Source organism: Miniopterus natalensis, chromosome 21 (genome assembly GCF_054644295.1).
Source record: "Miniopterus natalensis isolate mMinNat1 chromosome 21, mMinNat1.hap1, whole genome shotgun sequence".
In the NCBI taxonomy this organism is placed as follows: domain Eukaryota; kingdom Metazoa; phylum Chordata; class Mammalia; order Chiroptera; family Miniopteridae; genus Miniopterus; species Miniopterus natalensis.
In genome coordinates this window covers 5,331,905-5,341,379 of record NC_142101.1, presented here as the reverse complement: position 1 = coordinate 5,341,379, position 9,475 = coordinate 5,331,905, and the positions used below count along the sequence as shown (strand labels likewise).

At 37.8% G+C, this 9,475-nt stretch overlaps 1 protein-coding gene across 1 annotated transcript in view; it reads right to left on the bottom strand.

The window, feature by feature from the left end:
• The window catches only part of ARID4B (AT-rich interaction domain 4B), a 124,971-nt gene continuing 115,496 nt past the window's right edge, over positions 1 to 9,475 (bottom strand). The window contains exons 21-24 of the mRNA XM_016199849.2: positions 7,774 to 7,887; positions 5,105 to 5,320; positions 4,336 to 4,482; positions 1 to 1,724 (exon numbers count right to left, since the gene is read on the bottom strand). Coding sequence (XP_016055335.2) covers positions 1,597 to 1,724; positions 4,336 to 4,482; positions 5,105 to 5,320; positions 7,774 to 7,887 — 605 coding nt within the window. The 3' untranslated portion in view covers positions 1 to 1,596. The remainder of the gene's footprint in view (positions 1,725 to 4,335; positions 4,483 to 5,104; positions 5,321 to 7,773; positions 7,888 to 9,475) is intronic.

Below are 9,475 nucleotides of genomic sequence, written 5' to 3'. Positions count from 1 at the left end.
TCAATGATTCACAAACTATGGCATTTTATTTCAGAGCCTTTGCTTACATTTGTACAATATATTACATAATTCTTCATTGTTTGCAGATCCTAATATATACTTTATAGCTTTTATTCTATAAGCTTTTTCTTCAACGTTTTGCTGTCAACAAATCTTTACAGTCCTGTACAAATTTGAGTAACTTGAAACCATTTTCAACAAAATTAGTTACTGTAAGCACACACTACAAGACTGAAAATGCTTTTCTTAGAAAAGTTGAATGTAAAGGATTCTGACACGTTAGCATCTACAACAAAACACTTTGAAATTCTCACATGTCGTATTGCCAGAAAACAAATAAAACATGCCAGCTCCATTAAAAAAAAAAAGTACACAGAACTACAATTAAAACAGTAAAACAGTCTGTACAGTAAAGTACTGTGTATTAACAGTGCCAGGTATTAAATAGCTTGAATGAACACATCCGCAATATACAAATGTCTTACAAAGGTGTAGAATTAAATACAAGTGCCAAACAGAACAAAGATCGGAATCATACAACATAAAGTCAATACAAGTGAAAACAATTCTGCGTTCATTTTGGATTTTATACAAGGCATTGAATTTCATAGGCCTACTACCCGATTAGCTATTTATACTTCAACCTTGAACCATACTAACACAGTTTACTTGTTCCTGAAGTCCTCTTGTTGTAGCTCATAATAAAATAAGCAATACAAATGAATTATCTGCATTTAAGGAAAAGAAACATTTACAAGAAAACACAAAAATATAACTGTTATAATTCATTATGAATAAATATACACTTTGAACTGGCTAAGTACAATTTTTATACATTGTTTAAGATTTAATACAGTTTATTAGCCATTTTCTTTTTTCACACAATGTATTATATCAAAATTAAAAAAAAATACTGATTTATAGAAAAATGGCAAAGTACAGTAGTTCCATTCCAATTTGAAGGGGTATGAAAAGCCACTGCAAGACCTTTAAGCCTAATTCAAACCTGTAAACATATTCAGTCTTTTTTAAAGAGAATCTTTAATATTTGGTTACCAGGATTGAAGTCTGATATCCTGTTAACTGCAGGTTTTGAATTTATTACATGTGCTTGACTTATACAATTAAAGCCACCCTAAAGTGACTCTCTTTAAAAAACAATTAGCTTGTACAAATGAAAATAGGTTCATATTTTTTCATAAATAAATGGAAAAATATCAAATGCTCCAGCTTTAACAAAATACAAGGGAATACATATACAGTAAGTTATCTTACCATGTTCTGCCCACCCAGTAATTACGCTTACTGTATTGTCTCTACAGGCAGTGAAAAGCCTCCATTAGCCACAGTGGAAGGCCTTCAAGTTACCAGACACACAATTCCCAGACAAGTTGGAAACAATTATTGCTTGAGGAAAAGCAGTTCATTGTACTTTTTCTTCATAAAAAAAGTGCACTTAAGTGCCAAGTCAGCTTGTCAAGAAACAATTTTTAAATATAAAATAGTGCTTTGTCTGATTTTTGTGCCACTGTGCAGTATAAAAAAGACGTGGCCCTCACAGCCATTAAGTGCAAAGTGCTTTAGCAAGTCCTGCTGTCACCTGCACTCAACTGACATTCCATTTTGTGGTGCGCTGGACATTGGCGGCTCAGCCAAAGTCAACATAACAGCAGCTGTCAGGGAGCTGGACGAGGGCGACGAGGAGGACGACGACGTAGCAGCACCTGGGGGCAGAGACAGCCGGTCAGAAGCTTAGCAGAGGCACGTACCTCGCACCTCGGACAGGGACAAGCCACCCGACTCCAGTTCTGCTCCACTCTCCAAAGTCACTTAGCTTATGAGTGCAGTCAGGCCTACCCGAAACCTATGTAATTTCATTAGCCAAAAAAACCTATGTAATTTCATTAGCCAATGTCATCCCAATAAATTAAAACAAAACAAAAAGCCCTGGCTGGTGTGGCTCAGTTGGTTGGAATGTCATCCTATGCACCAGAAGGTCACGGGTGTGATTCCCGGTCCCAGCGTGTGTGGGAGGCAACCAATTGGCGTTTCACTCTCACATCGATGTTTCTCTCTCTCCCGCTCTCCATTCCTCTCTCTCTAAAATCAATTTTAAAAAGCAGGTCCTCAGGTGAGGATAAAAAAAACAACAGTCACTTCTCTCAGTCCCGTAACGAACAGGAAGGAAACCCCAGCGTATCTCAGGGAGCTATACAGGGCCACAGGGCAATCCTACGGATGGGTGAAAACGACAGACCAGGAACCGCTCCTGTCTGGAAAGACGAGGAAATGACTCGTGCCCAGTCTGTGAGGGCATGGAAATGAAAGAGGGCGCAGACTTTCTGTAATAATGGAACAAATGCCAAAAAGAACTTTGAATCCAATAGGGAAAAATCTACGATCCATCCAAAAATCTTTCCCCCTCCTAATTCCTGTATCTTTCTATGTTTGGAGTTTCTTATTAATTTAAATGATGATGAGAATGGAAGGCTAACTGCTTCTTAAAGATGGAACAAAAGGGTCCATAGCCCCACTATTGCATTTGACACAGCTGGCCACTCCCTTCCTTCTGAAACTCTTTTCTTGGCCATCTTTCTCATGGTTTCCTTCATTCAAGGCTATTCCTTCTCAAGTCTTGCTGCTTCTGGCTGCTCCTCTCAGCCCCACTTATAAAAGTTGGCTTCCCCAGCTTTCCTTTCCTTTTCTACCCACGTCTTTCCTAGAAGACTTACTCAAGTACTGGGGCATAAAAAACCGTTTGCAGTAACTATTGTACTATAGATATGCAAATGACCTGAAAATTACATCCTTAGTCCTGACTTCTCCCCTGAGCTACAATCTTATATATCCCACTGCCTACCTGACATCACCACTTGTATGCCTAATAGACATTTCAAAAAGTAACAGGACTAAAATAGAATGTCTGATCCTCTCTGTGCTCCTCAACCAACAATCTATCTTTCCTAGGTCTTCCTAATTTCCAAAACCTGCACTGAATATCAAGCGGTTCCAGCCAAAAACTGATGAGTCAACCTTAATTCCTTCTTCATCCACCACATTTAATCCACCAAGTGCTGGTAACTCAACATTCATTGCTCTCCACCTTTATTGAAACTACCCTGGTCCAAGTCACAATCATCTACTCTAAATACTGCAGTGGGTTCCATGGTCAACACTGCTCCTACCACTGTCCCTCCGAGTCTACTTTCCACATGGCAAGGAGATCTTTGAAAAACTATAAATAGTTTACATCACATCCCTGTTTAAAACTTTCAATTAGATGTCCACTACTTAGAATAAAGTCTGAACTCCTCATCCTGGCCTATAAGGATTTGGCTTCTGGTTATCTAGCTGATATTTCTACCACTTTCTCACCACAATGTTTTTCTTTCTGCTCCTGAAGGTAGCAAGTGTATTCCTACCTTAGAGCAGTTGTTCTCAACCTGGGGTGATCTGCACAGGATAACTGGCAGTGTCTGGAGACATTTTTGGTTGTAATAACTGCGAGGTGCTACTGGCATCCAGTGTATGGAGGCCAGATAGGCTGCTAAATATCCTACAGTGCACAGGACAGCCCCCCACAGCAAAGAATTGTCTGTCCCCAAATGTCAATAGTTCCAAATTTGAGAAACTCTACCTTAGGGAAAACTTGCTGTTCACTCTGCCTAGGACCCTTTTAAGGACTGAATTGTGTCTCCCCAAAATTCTATGTTGAAGCCCTAACTCTCAATGTGACTATATTTGGACTGGGCCTGTCAGAAAGGAATTAAGGTAAAATGAGGTCATAAGGGTGGGGCCCTAACCCAGTAAGACTGATGTCCTTTTAAGAAGGGGACAAGACACCAGAGGTTCTATCTCCCTTTCCACAGAGGAAAGGCCATGTGAGGACACCACAGGAAGGTGGCCATCTTCAAGCCAAGGACAAACACCTCAGGAGAAACCAAACCTGCCGTCACCTTGACATTGGATTCCTGGCCTCCTGAACTGTGAGGAAACAAACTTCTGTTGTTTAAACTGCCCAGTCTGTTTGTTATGGCAGACCCTGCAGAACTAAGGCAAGTCTTTCCCCTCAGATTGACTCAATTCTCTTCATAGCACTTTTCAGGAACTGAAATTTTATTAGGATTTTTTGGGGGGCAGATTGTAAGCTCTATGAAAGTGAACATTATGACTTGAGATAATTTTTCTTTAGACAAATTTTTCCATTTTATAGAGGTGGAAACTAAGGCAGAGGGATTAAAGAGCTTGCCTGAAAATATATAGACAAGCGCAAGTGAGTCTAAATGCAGTCAATCATAAGCTGCTTTATATGTCAGTATAAGTAAAAATACTTACTTTCTCTCTCTTTCTTCTTCAAACGCTTTCTCCTCCGATCAATGGAAGCTACTTCAGATTTTAATGACAGATAATGTTTTCTGATTTCTTGCAGTTTTTCTTGAAGAATTGTGATGCGTTCAGCACTTGTCATATTTTCAAGGTCCGCTGTGAATTTAAAACTTTCATTAATATGTATTTTGAACAAAATTTTAACATATAAAAGAGATAACATACAGTGTGGTTGCAGAATGATGTCAAGACAAAAACACTAAAAATAAGGCTTACAAACATCTGTTTCCCTAAGACTTTTGTCCAAGCCTAGAGCAATACCTGGTGCAGAATACATGCACAGTACCTGTTGAACTAATGAGTGTGTAGAATTAAAGACCTCATAACCTAAGCATGCATGCTAAAATTCCTCATTCGTGTTCAGTATCACCACAGTATATCCTAAGAAACCTTACTTTAGAAACAAGACCAGGAAGACAACCAACATGCTAAAACTGTGCACATCTGGGAGTTAGGGCTGTGGACGAGCTTCTCTTCTATCCTCTTTGTAGACTTTTTGTGAGTATGTCCATGTAACTTAAATTGAATAAAGTTTTTCAAAAGCTCTAAAGCAATTTCCAATATCCTAAGAATATTTCCCTGTGTAAGAGACTCTATAATGCAATGATTACTGTGTCTCTTGCTTGGGTATCACCTCTTCTTCAGAGTTGACTAGCACCAAGAGTTACTAGGATAATGTTTCTACAGATTAACTGTCAATATAATATCCGTCACTTACACATCTGAAAGCTCCATTTGTAAACTTTGGGTAATCGATTACTGGGTTCCTTGAGATCAGGATCCTTATCACCATTCTTTCCACATTTTCCTGGCGACTGCGTCCTTGCAGGAGACTTGGTACCATGAGACTTCATTCCTGTGGAGATGGACTTGACTGGTTGAGTCTTAGTTACACTTTCACCAGCAGAAAGTTCTTCACTATCGCTACTGTTTGCTGAAATAAAAATAAAAAGAAAAGCATTAGTAAACATAAAAATATCAAGGACTGTCACAGATTTTAGTGGAAAACTTAAAATTAACCATTTGAATTTATTATTATATTATACAACTTATTTTACAAATGCTGCCTAAGAACCTGAAAAATCATCATGTACAAATGCACCAGCACAGTTACACAAAACAAAAACAAAAACTCTTCTTACCTGAATGTACAATAATATTTTTTAAAAAACCATACTAATCTTCCATTATACCTGGTAGACTGTCAAATATACAATAATTATCTGAATGACTTTTTATTCCACTATGTTAATATATAAAAAATAGAATACAGAATCTTTTAAAATGATTCATTATAGAAACTTAGATTGTATAAATGTATCCTACTCCTTTGGCGGCAAACAATGGGGCATAATCATCACGTTCATATAAAGATTATTCGGGAGTAAACGCTAAACTGTGATACATAACAATGAATTTTTTAAGTAACTCCTACATCGTAGCTTGCTGACTGAAACCATCAGTTTTACCCTGGTAAATATATTCAATAATTAATGAAAAATTCTGAAGTCTATGTAATACTACGTTACATCTGTCTTTGCTGTCTAAAGCCTCAGTACCAGAATGGAAATGCTTACTTAACACCTTGACAGTTTAACATGTGACTAGGTGATGGCACTGATATTCCCATCAATTACCTCTTTCTGGATACAAAGTATTATTTTAGATTCCATGAGAGAGAATTCATTTAACTAAATTATTTTCAGAGAATGGTATTCTCATTCTGATTTATCAAGGAGTAAGCCCAATAATTATAATGAGAGAAAACAGTCAACAGCTGTATCTCTAAATTATATGGGTGTTAATTGGCTGGCTAAAGATGACCCCCCCCTTAGGAAATGTCATTTAAATGGTAAAGTCTTGAAGACAAAAACATTACAGTGTAATAAAATATGCTTTAAATATCCTGTCAGTTACTCCAAATAATTTATGACCAAATTGGCATTTATTTATTGATTCTTCATTTAACAATAGCTACCAAAAAAAAATAATATAGTAAGACTCTCAAGGCCGGAAAAATAGTCCAGATAGGAAAGTATAGTACATAGCAACTCCTCCCACTGTGGTATTTTAGGAATAAAGAAACTCTTACCACTCTCTTACACCACATTTTTTAATTGAAACCCCTCCCAGTCCCCCCATTGCTGCTCTGGAACCCCTGGCAACATCTAGCTAAGCCCCCAAGGCTTGGCCCCACTATGATGCAGTGGTCTGCCTCAGCCTGGCTTTCACGGCCCTGCTGAGCACAGCCGCCCGGGGCCCCAAGGAACGCCATATTCACCGCCTGGAAGTCATATGGGCTCAGCAGAACCTCGGGGAGCTGGCCGCATAACCCTTTTCTGCACTGAAGTGCAGCCAAGCCGGCCGATAGCAAAGGTCAGGCAGTGGAGGTGGCAGGAGTCTCCTGGAAGAGCAGCAGGAGGTCAGTGTGGGACACCTGAAAAAAAATTCTTTACATATTTTCCGCTTCTCACTTTGTCTACAAAAGAGAGATAAAATGTGCAGCTCTCAGGAGAAATACAGTATATATATATTCCTGTAGGTTGATGAACCTACAGTCATTGTTAAAGTTAAGTCTTTAGTTAGAGCACACTTAGCCAAGGTATATACTGTTCATAGCTACTCTTGGCCACATGGTTCAAGGTACCACAGATAAAGGTGGTAAATGGAGCTGTTGGGATGAAAGCACTAAAGCTATCTTGACTGTTCTCTTCTAGGCAGATTTAGCCTTGAAGAAATGCACAGCAATCTATTTCATCATAATAAAAATAATACATAATTGAAGCATTTCATAATGTGATATGACAAGGGAAAAGAACTACAAAACAGAAAACACAAAGCTGATGTTTATACTACAGTAGCTGCAGCAAATGCCACTGCTAAATAAGACCACGCTGCTTAATCCTAGAATCTGCCTAGGCTCAGAAGACTTGTGTGTCACATTTTTGAGGGTAGTGACAAAACTAAAATACTGACTTTGCCCTAGCCGCCATGGCTCAGTTGGTTGGAGCGCCGTCCCGTAGGTACACTGAAAGGTCTCAGGTGACTCCCAGTCAGGGCACATACCCAGGTTGTGGGTTCAATCCCAAGTCAGGGTGTGTGTATGGGAGGGAACCCATGTTTTTCTCTCATCTCTCTCCCTCTAAAAAATCCATAAAAAACATATCCTCGGGTGAGGATTAAAAAAATACCTATACTGACTTATACACATCCTCAATACCTTAATGGGGAAAAGCACCCACCATAATTTTTTAAATTATATAGTTGACATACAATAATTACTTTCAGGCCCACAATATAGTGATTCAACACTTATATACCTTATGAAGAGATCAGCATATCCGCCATTATTTTTATATTATAAAAAATTAGAGGTTTCGCACTTACTGCCTTTCCCCTTCTTTTTGTTGTTTACCACTGTTGTTTTATGGCTTCGTTTCTGCTTTTTGGATGAACTTCCTCCTCCCTGAGCTTCTTTTCCTCTTTTCTGACCTGTACAGGCTACGATGGGGAAAAAAATAAAATAAAATCAAGCTTTTCCCAGGTAAAAATTAATCCCACATTTTAGAAGCATAGAGCATTTGAAACTACACAAGTTTTTTAGGAAATGTATGAGGTTATTTTAAGCAAATAAATGTGAACATCCTTCTTAGAAAAATCAGATATAAATTGAAAATAGTTCTCAATATACTACTGGGATTTTATGAGTCTAATAGTAATTAAAAAACAGGTATATGCTGAAAATAAAAACAAATTTGTCAAAACTTGGTAAAATCAAAATATTAAAATTTAATCACAGGTTAAAATATTAATAATACATATTAATATAATTTTAAACATAGTAATGGGATAAATTTTAGTAGTAGTTCACATTACACATTTATTTATTTTATTACTATTATTATTTTACTCCTCACTAGAGGATATTTTTTCCATTGCTTTTCAGAAAGTGGGGAAGGGGGGAGGGGAGAGGGAGCAGGGGGAGGGGGTGGGAGAGGGAGAGGGAGAGGGAGGGAGAAGGAGGAGGGAGAAGGAGGGAGAAGGAGGGAGGGGGAGAGAGAGAGAGAGGGAGAAACATCGATGTGAGAGAGACACATCGATTGACTTCCTCATGCATCCTACCCAACTGGGGTGGAGCCTGCAACCGAGGTACATGCCCTTGGCTGGAATCAAACCCAGGACCCTTCAATCCGCAGCCTGACGCTCTAACCACCGAGCCAAACCAGCCAGGGCCACATTATACATTTATTATTTCAACAATAACTTAGTTCCCAGGGCACTGATTAACACATATACCATTTACAAATCCAGCATTGTAGTTCAAAGCAACAGTTCATTCTTCTTGGAAGAAAATTATCCAAAAACATTATAAATGTCTCCTTTTCTTCAAGGACTAGTCCAAGTCCTAAACCTTCCCTAACTTCTCCTGATGCTCAGGCTTCACTGATTAATCACTACTCCAAACTGTAGTTTCTATACATTTTGTTTGTTTGTTTGTTACTAATTTGGTCCTCAGCATCTGCTGTGTTTCTGATTCTTTCTAACTATAAGTTTTTTCTCCCAAACCACACAGTAAGTTCTTTTTCTATAGATAAATAAAGTCCTATATATTCAGTTCCAATGTCAGATACTATAATGACATGATACAATAAATATTAGGATAAAAATTATGTTATGTTTGCTACAAAAAAGTTTCTTAGTCCTGCTACCAATGGAAAAATAAACAGTACAAGACATGGCTTCCTTGGTTAAAAAGTAAAACAGAACTGTTTTGTTTGAAACTTCCTAGTTTTCTTTTTTAATGAGCTGTTATCTACTGATAACTTTTCCTGATGCTATTTTTAATACAACAAAGTGAAACATAAAAGTAGGTGACTTAGATACTGACTATGCAGAGGCAGACTCTTAAAAATAATTACCAGGTTTTTCTTCAAGAGTTTAATTCTGAAACTTTCAGCTACAAGAGTAAATAGCTTAATGTAGGCTAAATTGGAGGAAAATCCTAAATTCCAAGACTTATATTTTAATTTTTAATATAATGTAAATTCTCTAATATCAATAGAGAACTTTATTAAAATGAGGTCACATG